This window comes from Balaenoptera ricei, chromosome 19 (assembly GCF_028023285.1).
Source record: "Balaenoptera ricei isolate mBalRic1 chromosome 19, mBalRic1.hap2, whole genome shotgun sequence".
In the NCBI taxonomy this organism is placed as follows: Eukaryota; Metazoa; Chordata; class Mammalia; order Artiodactyla; family Balaenopteridae; genus Balaenoptera; species Balaenoptera ricei.
In genome coordinates, this window is record NC_082657.1 from 45,189,710 (window position 1) to 45,204,744 (window position 15,035).

General features: G+C 57.6%; 2 protein-coding genes across 6 annotated transcripts; both read left to right on the forward strand.

The window, feature by feature from the left end:
- Window positions 1-139: 139 nt before the first annotated feature.
- On the forward strand, window positions 140-11,380 carry EDC4 (enhancer of mRNA decapping 4). 5 transcript variants are annotated; one of them, XM_059904493.1, is made up of 29 exons: window positions 140-405; window positions 2,778-2,934; window positions 3,342-3,453; window positions 3,754-3,853; window positions 4,122-4,311; window positions 4,418-4,565; window positions 4,655-4,759; window positions 5,094-5,203; window positions 5,286-5,369; window positions 5,462-5,557; window positions 5,651-5,753; window positions 5,874-6,054; window positions 6,149-6,221; window positions 6,317-6,408; window positions 6,472-6,671; window positions 6,761-6,864; window positions 6,957-7,110; window positions 7,449-7,882; window positions 7,968-8,072; window positions 8,157-8,309; window positions 8,395-8,431; window positions 8,567-8,744; window positions 8,847-9,002; window positions 9,111-9,226; window positions 9,311-9,476; window positions 9,563-9,749; window positions 9,842-10,061; window positions 10,453-10,616; window positions 10,848-11,380. In XM_059904493.1, the coding sequence occupies exons 1-29, from the start codon at window positions 321-323 to the stop codon at window positions 11,038-11,040; spliced, it is 4,203 nt and encodes a 1,400-aa protein (XP_059760476.1). In that variant the 5' UTR covers window positions 140-320; the 3' UTR covers window positions 11,041-11,380. The 5 variants fall into 5 exon arrangements, with proteins under 5 accessions (XP_059760476.1, XP_059760478.1, XP_059760477.1 ...); XM_059904495.1 differs by having other exon boundaries at window positions 6,484-6,671; XM_059904494.1 differs by having other exon boundaries at window positions 10,824-10,901.
- Window positions 11,381-11,446: 66 nt separating this feature from the next.
- NRN1L (neuritin 1 like) lies at window positions 11,447-13,229 on the forward strand. Its single transcript, XM_059904497.1, has 3 exons — window positions 11,447-11,855; window positions 12,616-12,748; window positions 12,866-13,229. Exons 1-3 carry the CDS (start codon window positions 11,777-11,779, stop codon window positions 13,149-13,151), a joined length of 498 nt encoding a protein of 165 aa, XP_059760480.1. The 5' UTR covers window positions 11,447-11,776; the 3' UTR covers window positions 13,152-13,229.
- The last annotated feature ends 1,806 nt before the right edge of the window (window positions 13,230-15,035 follow it).

Here is a 15,035-nt window from a genome sequence, read left to right on the forward strand (position 1 = left end):
GACCCTACTAGCGCAGGGGCGGGACCGCAATAGGGGCGGGCTCCGGGAGGGGCGAAGCGTCCGACCCCCAGCCCGGAACCTTTCTTCTCCGCTCCGCTCAGGTTCCGGGAGCCGAGTCTGGGGCGGGCCGGAAGTGGAGGCGGTTGGTGGGGTTGGCGGGGCTCAGGGAACGCGGCGCGGGCGGCGGTTTGCGAGCTTAGATTGGACCGAGTGTAGTGACTGGTCCCACTGTCTGGTCCTGGCGGGGCCGTGCTCAGCTGGACGGCGCGCGGCGGCGGCGAACGAACGCGGTGCGGACCCGGGCGCCCGCGGCTGGGCCCATGGCCTCCTCCTGCGCGAGCATCGACATCGAGGACGCCACGCAGCACCTGCGGGACATCCTCAAGCTGGACCGGCCCGCGGGGGGTGAGCCGGAACGGTGGGGGTGGGTCCTTGGTGAGCGGGCAGAAGGGCGATGCGGGCCTCGGCCACCCTCATGGCCCTTGGGTCACTCAGGACCGGCTCTGCATCCTCCCGGCTGGTGAGGGCAGACGAGGGTCGGAGCGGCAGATCCCTGAGCGTGCTTGCTGAAGGGCGCAGACCCCTGGGTGCGATCCTTCCCCATCCCGGAGCCGGGCCGTTCTGCCTCGTCCTTCAGCGTCTCGGCTGAAGGTGAGGCACCTTCTCTGAGTTCGCAGAGCCCACCAGGTGTCCTGGCCGCAACGTCTCTAGTGTTCCTGGAACTGGCCCGGGTTCCCTACCCTTTTGCCACAGTTCAGAGGCCTAGTCTGGGCTCTGTATGCGGAGTTCTGGGTCTAGACCTAGGCGCTGTGCTGAAGAGCCGCTGATCTCCCTATGCAACTTGCCCTTCCTTCTGGAATACAGACTCTAGACATGCAGTTCTGAAACTGATTTTCAGGAGGAAGGTGACCAACCCCAATTCTGTGTCCTCTTTGGGATTAAGGCAAATCACAGACTGCACAGTCCTGATTGGATTAGGCTACAAACATCTGCAAGCCCTAGTTTACGTCGATTCGTTTAAACTTTTCTTGGGTTTGCAGTGGTACCTCAGAGCTGCTCCTGCCCTCAGTGAGCTCCTAGGACACAGAGCTAACAAGGTGTAATATAATGCTCTTCTCATTGAAAGAGATAAGTGTTTGGCACTGTGATGGGGATAGGGTGGGTGGGGTGGGGGCTGGAGAATGCCTGAGAACAGATCCGAGAGAAGAGCAGTGTTTAGGCTAGGTCTTGTAATATGGAGAGGGGCTTGGGTGTCAGGAAAGACATTCTGCAAAGAGGAAATAGCATATGTGAAAGTACCAAAGTTTCATGGCAGGTTCAGGGACCTGTGAAATGTTGTAGTGGTTGAGAGAATGGCTGGTAATGGTGGTGTGGATGTGCAGCGGTCAGAGCTGAGAATTGGTGTTTCCTCAGACCCTGTTCTGAAACCTGCTGGAAGGTCCAAACTGGCTCCCTTTGGAAGCAGGCACTGGTGCTCACTCCTGGGTTTAGCTAACCTCTAATCTCTGAGAAAATCTATCTGCTGCCTGGAACCACCAAGCCCTTTTCCCCAGGCCTGGAGTATGTGCTCCCTGGACGCATGAGCTTGGCCTGGCCCTCTCATGCTTATTAGCTGCTAGCAGACTAGTCTTCACAAAGGTTTGGTAGAGCCTGGCATGGGTAACATGTAGCTTGTTTGTTTGTCCTCATGGTAGCCTGCCTGGAAGGGAGAGTGGTCAGCTTACCCCTGAGCAGCTAAGGTGGCTCTGATGCAAGTGAGGTGGCCTGTAGTCTTTCCTCTTAACTCTTTGCTTATTGATGGGTACTTGATTCCCCTGTTTGCCAAGTAGCCCTTGCTTGTCTCCTCTCACTGGAGGACGATGTGAGACCGCAGGCTGTTTTGTGACTAGAAACTTGTCATATTCCTTGAATATGAGGCCCTACTCTCCTTGCTACCTGGGAGTTTTGGAGTAGTGTCTGAACCTATGAGGGTGCTTGAAACACAGCCAATGGTAAACAACTGAAAGGCTGTCTTTCCTGATTACACACCCTACCCCATAATTTCTCTACTCTTTGTCCAACTCCTTCATGTCCATTTCTCCAGGGTGGCTTCTTCTGAGCCATTTCCGTGTCAGGCAGTCTCCTTTCTTTCTTATTTCCACATCTTATCATGTCTTTCCATGCCTTAGAAGCCCACCCTCTCTTCTCCAACCCCTCCACTACTTTGGTGTAGGCCCTGGTATCTCTCACCTGGATTCTCAACTATCCTGCATGCTACTTTAGAGCAGTCAGTCCTCTGGCCATAGCAGATCATGTCACTTTCCCATTTAAAACTTTTGTGGCTCTCATTACCACAGGGAAAATCTAAGCACCCCAGCCTCATACCTAAGACCTCTGTAGCCTTGTTTTCCCTCCATCCTTCCCATGTTTGTGTGTTCTAGCCACGCTGGCTCTGATGGCACCTCCTCTGTAAAGTCTGTCCTGACCCTTCCCATGCCCTCCTTCAAGTACACAGAGTCCCTCTGTACTGACCCAGGCATGAGTATTAATTGGACTCAGAGCATTCTTATACCCTTCCTCCAGGTAGAAGAGCCTCATGCTCATCCTTGGTCCTAGCATGCATTGGGTTCACCATCAGTGTTTATGGAATAAAGGTTGAACAAAGGGCCCTCCTCCCCACTGACAAGCTTTGTTGAGTGTTCCTAGAGCACCTCATGGTTCTTGAATGAAGCTCTGCAGGAGGAGAGGCCAGTGGGCAGGTGGAATAACTTCATCAGAGTGGCCCTTTCTGTCTCTAGGTCCCAGTGCAGAGAGCCAGCGACCATCTAATGCCTACAATGGAGATCTCAATGGGCTCCTGGTCCCAGACCCCCTCTGCTCAGGTGATGGTACTTCAACAAACAAGCCTGGTCTCCGAGCCATGCCACCTATTAACCTGCAGGAAAAGCAGGTCATGTGAGTGTCTGGGAGATGGCAGTGGTGGTGATGGGGTCTTTGAGGCATTTGTGAACTAAAGGCATAAGGTGAGGGGAGAGGGTCCAGCAGCCTCTGCTCCTTCCCCACTAGATGACCTGGGGTGGAACACTTAACCACACTGAGTTTGCACTAGGATGAGGGGCAACGACAAGCTCAAGGGCCTGGCCTGGATCTGAAGTTTGGGCACCTGGTTTAGCATGGAAGTAGGGCCATTCCCAAGGAGGGAGGTGAGCAAGGGAAGCTGTAGGTTTGGGGACCAGTGAACCAGGCAGAGTTGGGCATCTGGGACTTTACACTTTCACCAGAGTGTCTGTATCTTCTCCCCCCAACCCTGCCTATCGAGACTTTGGGTGGACAAGAGTCACGCTGTGCACCCCTCCCCACAGCTGCCTCTTAGGAGACGACAGTTCCACCTGCATCGGGATTTTGGCCAAGGAGGTGGAGATTGTGGCCAGCAGTGACTCTAGCATCTCGAGCAAGGCACGGGGGAGCAACAAGGTGGGCACCAGGATATCATGGCATGTATAATGGATGGGGCACACTTAGGCTGTCCCTCCCCCATTCCATGCTGCCAGTACCATTGGGGACTATCCTGACAGACAGGTAGTGTATCCCAGTCTCAGGAAGCCAGGGTTGGCTGCCATTCTCTGTGGGAATCTGGCCCCAAGAGTTGTGAATGGGTGGCTGGGCCTGCGCATATGGCCTCTACTGTCCCCAGGCATGCTGGGGGCTACCTCAGCTCCAGGAAAGCTGCCCCAGCCCTCGACTTCTATGACCTTCCTCACTCTTGGTTCTCAGGTGAAAATCCAGCCCGTCGCCAAGTATGACTGGGAGCAGAAATACTACTATGGCAACCTGATTGCTGTGTCCAACTCTTTCTTGGCCTATGCTATTCGGGGTGAGTAGGCACAGTACGGAGGAGGGAGGTGTTCTGCTAGTAGCCCCAGAGATGCAGCTCTACTGTCCGGTCACTCAGCCCACTCAGACCGTAGAGGTATAATGGAAGGCTTGTCTGTGCTGGTCCCAGCTCTGCCAGGCCTTCTGGAGCCGAGTGAGAAAACAGAGCTTGAGACTGGTAGTGGCAGAGAGGCAGGCAAGGGCAGGGCTTCTCTGCTGCTGCCTGGGCCTAGATACTTATTCATGGCCTACCGCTCTCCTGATTCTAGCTGCCAACAACGGCTCAGCGATGGTACGGGTGATCAGTGTCAGCACTTCAGAGAGGACCCTGCTCAAAGGCTTCACAGGCAGCGTGGCTGATCTGGCCTTTGCACACCTCAATTCCCCACAGCTGGCCTGCCTGGATGAGGCAGGCAACCTGTTTGTGTGGCGCTTGGCCCTGGTTAATGGCAAAATTCAGTATCCTTTCCCAGGGTGGGATGGGGGACTGAAGAAAAGTGGGCGGAGCTGGGTCTGCCAGACATACCTCATTATCCACCTGCCTAGCCCTTAACACCCTGCTCAGAGAAGAGATCTTGGTCCATATCCGACAGCCAGAGGGCACTCCACTGAACCACTTCCGCAGGATCATCTGGTGCCCCTTCATCCCCGAAGAGAGTGAGGACTGCTGTGAGGAGGGCAGCCCAACGGTGGCCCTGTTGCATGAGGACCGGGTGAGGGGGCTGGGCATGGGGGGAGAGGAGGGGACCAAGTAGCAATGGTGTAGTCATGGGCTGAACGCTCACCTCCCTGTACCTGCCAGGCTGAGGTATGGGACCTGGACATGCTCCGCTCCAACCACAGCACCTGGCCCGTGGATGTCAGCCAGATCAAGCAGGGCTTCATCGTGGTAAAAGGCCACAGCACAGTAAGCCTGCAACTGACTGCCTTTCCTGCCCTCCTCTCCCCACCGCTTTATGTCCCTCATCTATTCCCTGTTCCCACAGCTGCCCAGATAGCTTTCTAGCACTCTGCCATGGGAACTTGGAGCACAGAGGGACCCGTCTCCTGTAGCGCTCACACCTAACCATGCACCCCATGGATCTGGTCTTCTCTACAGCACCCCGCCCCCATTAATTGTCTTTCATACAAACATGCAGATCCGCTTTGGGTCAGCCTAGCTCACTGCCATCCTCACCTGAGGAGGACTTGCTCCCACCTCTAGTCAGGTGGCAAAGCAAGGCTTTTTGGGTTCTTCCCAGTGCCTAAGTGAAGGGGCCCTCTCACCTGATGGGACTGTCCTGGCTACCGCAAGTCATGATGGCTTCGTCAAGTTCTGGCAGATTTACATTGAGGGGCAGGATGAGCCAAGGTAAGGCGGAGCCTGAGGGCCTGGGCTCCCCCAGGTAGGAGATCAGATCACCCACTCAGGCCACTCATATACCTGCCTGCAGGTGTTTGCACGAGTGGAAGCCTCACGATGGGAGGCCCCTCTCCTGCCTCCTGTTCTGTGACAACCACAAGAAACAGGATCCTGAGTGAGTGAGTGGGCAGGTAGGAGGGTGGTGGGCTGGACTTTGGGCTCCCAGCAGGGGCCCAGCCAGCCACTCAGTGCCTTGTTGCTTTGCAGGGTCCCTTTCTGGAGGTTCCTCATTACTGGCGCTGACCAGAATCGGGAGCTAAAGATGTGGTGCACGGTGTCCTGGACCTGCCTGCAGACCATTCGGTAAGCAGGGGCTGTGGGGCTGGGCAGGGGCAGGGTTGGGTTCCTTCTACCCTCTCAGTCTCATTCATCCTGCTTCGTGGCGCCCCCCTCCAGCTTCTCCCCAGATATCTTCAGCTCAGTGAGTGTGCCCCCCAGCCTCAAGGTTTGCCTGGACCTCTCAGCAGAATACCTGATTCTCAGCGATGTGCAACGGAAGGTGGGCTGCAGTGGGGACACTCTGGGCAGAGCTGATAGCATCAGGGAGGACAAGGGTGTGTGTGGCACATCCACAGCTTCCCAGCCCCTGAGCTCAGCTGTGAACTCGCTTCCTGTGCAGGTCCTCTACGTGATGGAACTGCTGCAGAACCAGGAGGAGGGCCGTGCCTGCTTCAGCTCCATCTCTGAGTTCCTGCTCACCCACCCTGTGCTGAGCTTCGGTATCCAGGTTGTGAGTCGCTGCCGGCTGCGGCACACTGAGGTGCTGCCAGCCGAGGAGGAGAATGACAGCCTAGGGGCTGGTGAGCTCCTCAGGGTCAGGGATGTGTGTTGGGATGTAGGGGAGTGCTGAGGCACAGAGGGCCAGGGGCTTAGTTGTCCACATTGTCCTTGCAGATGGGACCCACGGAGTTGGTGCCATGGAGTCTGCAGCCGGTGTGCTCATCAAGCTCTTTTGTGTGCACACTAAGTGAGTGTGCTGGGGAGGCCCGCCTGTGCCCTGTCTGTGCCCCTCCCTACCCTGCTGACACTGACTCTCATATTCTCCCCCTGCTCTCCCTGCAGGGCATTGCAAGATGTACAGATCCGTTTCCAACCACAGCTGAACCCTGACGTGGTGGCCCCGCTCCCCACACACCCTGCCCATGAGGACTTTGGTGAGTTGGGGGTGAGAGGAAAGCAGGTTCTGACTGGGGTCTGAAATCTGACTCAAGTGGCAGCTATTCCCACAGCATTTGGAGAGTCTCGACCAGAACTGGCTTCTGAGGGCCTGGGATCGGCCACTCACGGCTCCCAGCCTGACCTCCGACGCATCGTGGAGCTGCCTGCACCTGCCGACTTCCTCAGTCTGAGCAGTGAGACCAAGCCCAAGCTGATGACACCTGATGCCTTCATGACACCTAGTACCTCCCTGCAGCAGGTATGCTGCGGGAGGAGTGTGGGGCGCAGGGAGGGAGGCCCTGGGAGTGCCCCCCACAGCCACAGCCCTCGTTCTCCGCATCTCCCCAGATCGCTGCGTCTCCCAGTAGCAGCAGCAGCAGCAGCAGCAGTTCCTCTCTTACAGCGGTGTCTGCCATGAGCAGTACTTCGGCCGTGGACCCCTCTTTGCCCAGGTGAAATGAGGGTCAGAGTTAGGGCGTGGCAGGGGCTGGTGCCAGGTGATGCCAGGCTCTGGCTGCTTACACTTCATCCTTCCTGCCACCAGGCCACCTGAGGAGCTGACCTTGAGCCCCAAGCTACAGCTGGATGGCAGTCTGACAATGAGCAGCAGCAGCAGCCTGCAGGCAAGCCCGCGTAGCCTCCTGCCTGGCCTGCTCCCAAGTCCGGCCGACAAATTGCCTCCCAAAGGGCCCGGGCAGGTGCGTGTGTGGGTGTGTGTGAAGTGCAGTGTAGCAGGTATATGGGAGTGGGAAGGCCGGTGGCAGTCTCCTCCCACAGCACCCTGTCTTCTGGTCCTGCTCTTCCTCAGGTGGTCCATGTTTCCCCTGAGGGTATTTCAGCCCCCGGTGTCCCTGGAGGGCAGATCCTCAGCCTTTCCATCCCCACCTCCTCTCCTCCTGGGCTGCGGCCATTTTTGACCTTCCTCCCCCTTCCCCATTGTCCCATCTCTCATCACTACACACACCAGTGCTTCGTCTCTGTACTCCTTTTACTCCTACTTCCCACCACCTAAGTTCCCACCTTTGGCCCACCTCAGGTGCCTACTGCTGCCTCTACACTATCCCTGGAGCTGCAGGAAGTGGAGCCCCTGGGGCTACCCCAGGCTTCCCCCAGCCGCACCCGCTCCCCCGATGTTATCTCCTCAGCTTCCACTGCCCTGTCCCAGGATATACCTGAGATCGCATCTGAGGCACTGTCCCGTGGCTTTGGCTCCTCTGCTCCTGAGGGCCTGGAGCCGGACAGTATGGCCTCAGCTGCTTCAGCACTACACCTGCTGTCTCCACGGCCCCGGCCGGGACCCGAGCTTGGCCCCCAGCTTAGCCTGGATGGAGGCCCTGGGGATGGGGATCGGCATAGTACCCCTTCCCTCCTGGAGGCAGCCTTGACCCAGGAGGCCACGGCCCCTGACAGTCAGGTCTGGCCTACAGCACCAGACATTACTCGTGAGACCTGCAGCAGCCTGGCAGAGAGGTGAGGAGCTTAGGAGGGGGGAAATGTGCTGATGGTAGGGGCTTCAGATAGAATCATCCATTGCTGAGTTGGCCTGTCCCCCCAGCCCCCGGAATGGCCTCCAGGAAAAGCACAAGAGCCTGGCCTTTCACCGACCACCTTATCACCTGCTGCAGCAACACGACAGTCAGGACGCCAGTGCCGAGCAAAGGTAGGCACCACCCCGCACCGTTCCTCTCACAGGGAGGGCCAACAAGTGGGTAGGTTCCTATTTCTCTCCTTGCCCTTCCCACAGTGACCACGATGACGAGGTGGCCAGCCTGGCCTCTGCTGCAGGGGGCTTTGGCACCAGAGTTCCCACTCCACGTCTTCCTGCCAAGGACTGGAAGACTAAAGGATCCCCTCGGGCCTCACCCAAGCTCAAGCGAAAGGGCAAAAAGGATGACGGGTAGGAGGGGTCCTGGGGCCAGGGAGAGGGGTGGTCTTCAGGCTGCCTGCTTGACATGGCCTGAGGCGCTTCTCCTCTATGGCAGGAATTCATCCGTGGGATCCCGGCTCACAGAGCACCAGGTGAGCGAGCAAACCCCTTTCTGCTTCTGGGACTCCTGCCTGTAGGGGGGGTGGGGTAGGGTCCAAGCCTTCCCCTGGTCTGGTGTGTGGGGATGGGCGGGGTGGGCATCATGTGACTGTTGGTGTTCCTGGCAGGTGGCAGAGGCCCCTGAGGACTGGCCAGCACTAATTTGGCAACAGCAGAGAGAGCTGGCGCAGCTTCGGCACAGCCAAGAAGAGCTGCTACAGCGTCTGTGCACCCAACTTGAAGGCCTGCAGAGCACTGTCACGGGCCACGTAGAACGTGCCCTAGAGTCACGGCACGAGCAGGAGCGTATCCTTGTGGGCAGTGGCGCAGCATGGGGTGGCAGCAGCATTCTTGGCCCAGGAAGGGATATGGGACCTGCTGCAGCCCTGTTCCTTAGCTACAATGCAGAGCGGCGACTGGAGCGGGCACTGGCCGAGGGACAGCAGCGTGGTGGGCAGCTGCAGGAGCAGCTGACGCAACAGCTGTCCCAAGCACTATCTTCAGCTGTGGCTGGGCGGCTGGAGCGCAGCATACGGGATGAGATCAAGAAGACGGTTCCTCCATGTGAGTTTTGCATGGAGACTTTTTCTGGGTGGGCCAGATGGGAGTGGGGTCCCCTACCTGTCAAGCTTCCTCTCATGGCTCTACCTTTCCCTCCTCATCCTGTCCCAGGTGTGTCTAGGAGTCTGGAGCCCGTGGCAGGCCAACTGAGTAACTCAGTGGCCACCAAACTCACAGCCGTGGAGGGTAGCATGAAAGAGAATATCTCCAAGCTGCTGAAGTCCAAGGTGCTGTGGGGCCCAAGATGAGGGAGGTTGGTGGTTGGTGGGCTTGGGCTCAGCTTTCAACTCAGCCCCTTCTTCCACCCCCAGAACTTAACAGATGCCATTGCCCGAGCAGCCGCAGACACGTTACAGGGGCCAATGCAGGCCGCCTACCGTGAAGCCTTCCAGAGCGTGGTACTGCCCGCCTTCGAGAAGAGCTGCCAGGCCATGTTCCAGCAGATCAATGATAGCTTCCGACTGGGCACGCAGGAATGTGAGTAGGGTCATATGCCCCAAGAGGGGAAGGGCTATCATCTTCTCCCTACCATCCCTCTCATGGCCCCCATGGTCACTTCGCAGACTTGCAGCAGCTGGAGAGCCACATGAAGAGCCGAAAGGCACGAGAACAGGAGGCGCGGGAGCCCGTGCTGGCCCAGCTGCGGGGCCTGGTCAGCACACTGCAGGGGGCCACTGAGCAGATGGCGGCTACCGTGTCCAGCAGTGTTCGGGCTGAGGTGCAGCACCAGCTGCACGTGGCTGTGGGCAGGTGTGTGGGCAGGGCACTGAGCTAGGTGGTGGGTTTGGAAAGGGCCAGACCCAACTGCCTGTTAGCCTCATCTCCCTCACTTGCCTTTGCAGCCTGCAAGAGGCAATTTTAGCACAGGTGCAGCGCATTGTTAAGGGTGAGGTGAGTGTGGCACTCAAGGAGCAGCAGGCTGCCGTCACCTCTAGCATCATGCAGGCCATGCGCTCAGCCGCTGGCACACCTGTCCCTGCCACCCACCTCGACTGCCAAGCCCAGCAAGCCCATATCCTGCAGCTGCTGCAGCAGGGCCACCTCAATCAGGCTTTCCAGCAGGTAAGCCGGGCACTAAGCCCAGATAGAGTCAGGAGTCTCCTGACAAGGCCCACACATCATACATTCCACTCTACCCATCAGGCTTCGGGTGGTCTGGCCTCAGCAGACTCTTTTTGGTTCTCTTTGGCCTCCGGGGCATTTCCCTTGCTTTTCCCTCTGTCTGGACCCTAGATCCCTTTCTTCCTACCTCAGTCTACCTTGTTTCAGAACCACCCTTCTCAGGAAACATTTCCTGATTCCCTAGAGTAACAACACAGCCCTACAGTGCTCTCTCTGGGCCCCAAAGCATCCCCCTCAGGATGCCCTACTCTGGTCATCCTCTCCCAGGCCACATAGCCGACAAGCAGGCATTCCATCCTGACATTAGCTATTAACTCTTTTCTCTACTCAGGCCCTGACAGCTGCCGACCTGAACCTGGTGCTGTACGTGTGTGAAACTGTGGACCCAGGCCAGGTTTTTGGGCAGCCACCTTGCCCCCTCTCCCAGCCTGTACTCCTTTCACTCATCCAGCAACTGGCCTCTGACCTTGGCACTCGAACTGACCTCAAGCTCAGGTGAGTGGGCATAGTCAGGGACTAGGGCTGTGGTGAAGGGCGGGAGCAGTTCAAGGCAGAGACTCCCACTTCTGCCTGACTCCCCTCCTTAATTTTCTCCACCAATCCCCTCTGCCCCCACCCTCTCAGGCTTTGAGGCCTCCATTATCAGCCTCTGGGCCTCATTGCCACCAGGGGGCACTCATCTCTGCTGGAGGCCACCTGTAGCCTGTTCTTTTCCTAAACCCCCAGCTACCTGGAAGAGGCTGTGATGCACCTGGACCACAGTGACCCCATCACTCGGGACCACATGGGCTCTGTCATGGCCCAGGTGCGCCAGAAGCTCTTCCAGTTCCTGCAGGCGGAGCCACACAACTCACTTGGCAAAGCGGCCCGGCGTCTCAGCCTCATGCTGCACGGCCTTATGACCCCCAGCCTCCCTTAGCTAAGTCTGCCTTGCCCAGGATGGGGTGGCACTGAAGGTCAGCAGACAGGCCTAGGCCAAAGCAGGGTCATGGCTGCCCTTTACCTGCTCAGGCTCCCACCTCTGGCGTGTTTGATGGGGATAGCACTGGCTATGGTCTATAGGTTGTGGTAGCCAGCAGGTTTAGGCTGGGCCCAGGGTGGGTATTGTGCCTTCTTGGGTTCTGCCATGCCTGGAGCATGACCCCTGAGATTATGACACCACTTTAGTTGAATTTTCCATGCTCCTTTTTACCACCAATTTGGTTCTTTTTGTTTTTGAGAAACATTGAGAAATTCAATTAAATGCTTTTGGAATAAAATGGAGTATGTGTGTGCTTTTCGTATGTCTTTGGCATGACTTTGATAACTGCCCTTTGTTACCTGCCCCCTCTCCTGGAGCTCTGTCTAGGCCAACCCACCCCAGGGCCCTGGATACCCACCCTCATCTGCCCAACTGCCTTCCCAGATCTCCGCTCTCTATCTCTGAGGGAAGGCAAGGGCCCTGGGATCAGCTCAGCACCACCCCGTGCCCCTGGGTTCTCCTCTCTGGAGTCCCTCCCTTCTCCTTTGCCTATCTGAACTGGGGGCGGGGCTGCTGGCTGGTTTGAGCTCCACCCTCACCCCCCATCCAATCACAGTTCCTCCTTCTGGGGGCTGGGCCGAAGGGCTGCACTCCAAGCTGCTAGCTCTGGCACTAGGCTCCCAGCCCGGGGGGGATGATGTGCTGCCGCTTCTGTCACCGCTGGCAACCGCCCTGTGTACTGGGGCTGTTGCTGCTGCTGCTGCCGCCCCTTGGTGAGTGCCGGCGTGCTGGACCCAGCCCAGTCCGCGCACCCCCTCCCCAGGCTGGGTGTAGGTTGTGTGGGAGCTGAGGCACAGCCTTCCTGAGCGCTGAGAGTCAGGGTGGAGAGGAGGTGAGAGGGCTCCAGGGAGGGAATGTGTGCCAGTGGCTTCAGGATGTAAAGTGAGGGTGGGAACTGAACCCTAGTTTCGGAGGGAAGAACCCACAAATTCCACAGTCCCCATCCTGATAAGGGGAGACTTGACCTCTTGCAGGACTCCCAGACCAACCGTGGGATCTCTGAGGTCCTCTCTTAGGGTCGAACCTGAATCCCAACCCCCTCTATTCTGCCCTACCCATCAGAAAACACCTGTCTCTGGGGAGGGGATGGAAAGGCCAAACAAAGATTGTCTAGGCTGCAGAGAAACTGGACGTTGCCAGGGGCCCTGCCTCCCTTCACCATGTCCATACTCCTTCATGTGGACCATTCTCACCTGACCTGGGACCCAGAAGCTCGGAAGAAGAGCCAACCCCTGGAACGAGGCTTCTCCTTCCCCCATCCCCACCTATCCTGTCCAGGTCTGCCTAGAAGGGGGCAGAGGCAGGTGGTCCCCAGATGTGCCCCTTAGTTCCCTGGGGCACCCCTTTCACGTTGAGTCACATCCCCAGAACGCTCCCTGGTAAACAAACCCCTGGGGTTTGGCAGCGGGGGTGGGGGGGATGGTGAGGGCGCACCGCCTTATCCTATCAACTATTCTCCACCCCCACCCCCAGTCCTTGTATCTCCCCTGGCAGCAACCACAGCGGGCCCAGGCCGCTGTGACACCATATACCAGGGCTTTGCCGAGTGTCTCATCCGCTTGGGGGACGGCATGGGCCGCGGAGGTGAGCTGGAGAGCGTCTGCAGGTACGGGCAGGCGTGAGGGCAGCAGCCCAACCCCACACCCTTGGGGTCTGAACCTCTTCCCTCCCATTCCAAAGCCCCCTGCCCCACCTAATTCCCCTAACCCCACACCCTTGACAGGTCTTGGAATGATTTCCACACCTGTGCCTCGCGAGTCCTGTTGGGCTGTCCCGAGGAGGCCGCCGCCGTGTGGGAGTCACTACAGCAAGAAGCTCGCCGGGCCCCACACCCAGATAACTTGCACACTCTGTGCGGCACCCCTGTGCGCCTTCAGGAGCGCGGGGCGGGCCCAGAGACCAACCAGGAGACGCTGCGGGCGACAGCGCCAGCACCCACTCTGGGCCCCGAGCCCCCTCTGCTGGCGGCTGCTCTGGCGCTCGCCTGCCTCCTGGGTCCTCTGGCCTAGCCGGTCTGGCCGGGTAGCAGTGCCCCCCGCCTCCAGCCCTGCCCTGGTGGCTGCCGTCGTGGCGCCTCAGAAAGCGCTCGGCTTTCATTAAAGGTATTTATATTTGTACCAAGCTCCTTCCTTTCTTTCCACTGTGGCCCACCTGGCTGGGGTGGAGGCCTCAAGAAGCTGCTCCCCAGGATGAGATGGGCGGGCTGAAGGCCACCATAGGGGACTCAGTCTTTCTCTTCACAAACACTCATTTCCCAGGGGCAATGCAGAGCTTTCCATTGCCAGCAGGTTCCAGGACTGCTGGTGGTGACCCAAGATGTGCGGGAATGCACATCTTTCTCTGTTCTCCCGGGCTGGCATTCCTAGCCCTACCTGCCCCTCCTGTCCTGGTCCCTAGGGGCCATGTGAGGTGATAGAGTGTCCCCACCCCCACCCTCAGCCAGTCCACCCCCCTCCCCAGGTTCTTTCCAGTTTCCAGGCTCCTGACCATCTCACCTCCTCCTCCCTCTGCTGAACTACCACCTTAGCCTTCAAGACAGTTCAGATTAAGTACCCTTTCCTCTCCTTCTCTGTGGTCCTGATTCATCTGAGGGGAGCCTGTTCCAGAAGGTGGGGAGCCCCCATTGGAGTCTACATTCAAGTACTTGAGGTGACCTGGAGCTGCAGAAATTGGGGTCACAATGAGGGTTCCTCTGGCCTCATGCTCTCCACAAGCTTGTTCTTTGAGAAGAGGTGTGCAGTGTGAGGTCAGAACAATCCCAGAAGGCTTTCTGGAAGCACAGATGAGTGTGTGATATGTGAGGAGCCCCAGTTCATCATGGTGGAGAAAAAGAGCAAGAATCAGACCGGGCAGAATCCTGAGGGAAGGAGGAGGCCTCAGGGTGAGACCCTCTATTGATCAGTCATCTACTGTCCCTGCCAGGACCCTCTTCCAAGCCACCACCTCACGACTTGTGTGGGCACTGCCATGGCCTCCTCACTGGCTTCTACTCTCACTCCCTCCACTTTATTCTCCATTTTCTAAATTGAAAAACTGATCCTGATATTAAACTCCTTTTCATTGTCTATAAGGCCCTATGTAAGCCAGCTATGTTTATATATAGGACAGTTTATTCAGTCTACTCCTTCAACTCCCCCTCTGTAGTAGCACAGAGGAGTGATCTACCTACTCAGTCCTTGGGTTAAGGGGAGGTGTCAGAGAAGGACCATAATAGAGGGTGATAGGAGGTAAGGATGCAGGACTTACAAGTGGTGGAGGAGAAGTGGGGCTGAGTTGGAGAGGGCTTTACAAGAGGGGCCCAGGCAATCAGCTGGGAGGGGAGGAGGGGTGGGAGTCCAGAACTTGGCAGGCCAGGTTTGCACTAAAGTCCATGCTGGGAGGTTGTTGGCCCTAGGACAGAATCAGGCCTGATAGGACCCTTGATTAGGCTCCAGGGTGACAGGTGCCTCCAGAGACCTCCACCCTACTTTATCATGTAGGAGCCCTACTTCAGCAACGCTTCTCAAACACCCTCTGATTCCAGTTAGCTAAGATGCCTCAGTTAACTCACTCTCTGCCCTGTCTTTTCTCCTGTACTTCATTCACCTGTATTTTTTTTTTTTTTTTAATTATTTATTTATTTATTTATGACTGTGTTGGGTCTTCGTTTCTGTGCGAGGGCTTTCTCCAGTTGCGGCAAGCAGGGGCCACTCTTCATCGCGGTGCGCGGGCCTCTCACTATCGCGGCCTCTCTTGTTGCGGAGCACAGGCTCCAGACGCGCAGGCTCAGTAGTTGTGGCGCACGGGCTTAGTTGCTCCGCGGCATGTGGGATCCTCCCAGACCAGGGCTCGAACCCGTGTCCCCTGCATTGGCAGGCAGATTCTCAACCACTGCACCACCAGGGAAGCCCTCA

Bases quoted from the DNA above. Each gene is read 5' to 3' on its own strand.
- EDC4 (XM_059904491.1), top strand. From the start codon at position 321: ATGGCCTCCTCCTGCGCGAGCATCGACATCGAGGACGCCACGCAGCAC. The intron at 7,111-7,448 runs GTGCGTGTGTGG...GGCCCACCTCAG, and splicing joins CTCCCAAAGGGCCCGGGCAG to GTGCCTACTGCTGCCTCTAC. The intron at 9,227-9,310 runs GTGCTGTGGGGC...TTCCACCCCCAG, and splicing joins CCAAGCTGCTGAAGTCCAAG to AACTTAACAGATGCCATTGC.
- NRN1L (XM_059904497.1), top strand. From the start codon at position 11,777: ATGATGTGCTGCCGCTTCTGTCACCGCTGGCAACCGCCCTGTGTACTG. The intron at 11,856-12,615 runs GTGAGTGCCGGC...CCCCACCCCCAG, and splicing joins GCTGCTGCTGCCGCCCCTTG to TCCTTGTATCTCCCCTGGCA. The intron at 12,749-12,865 runs GTACGGGCAGGC...CACCCTTGACAG, and splicing joins GAGCTGGAGAGCGTCTGCAG to GTCTTGGAATGATTTCCACA.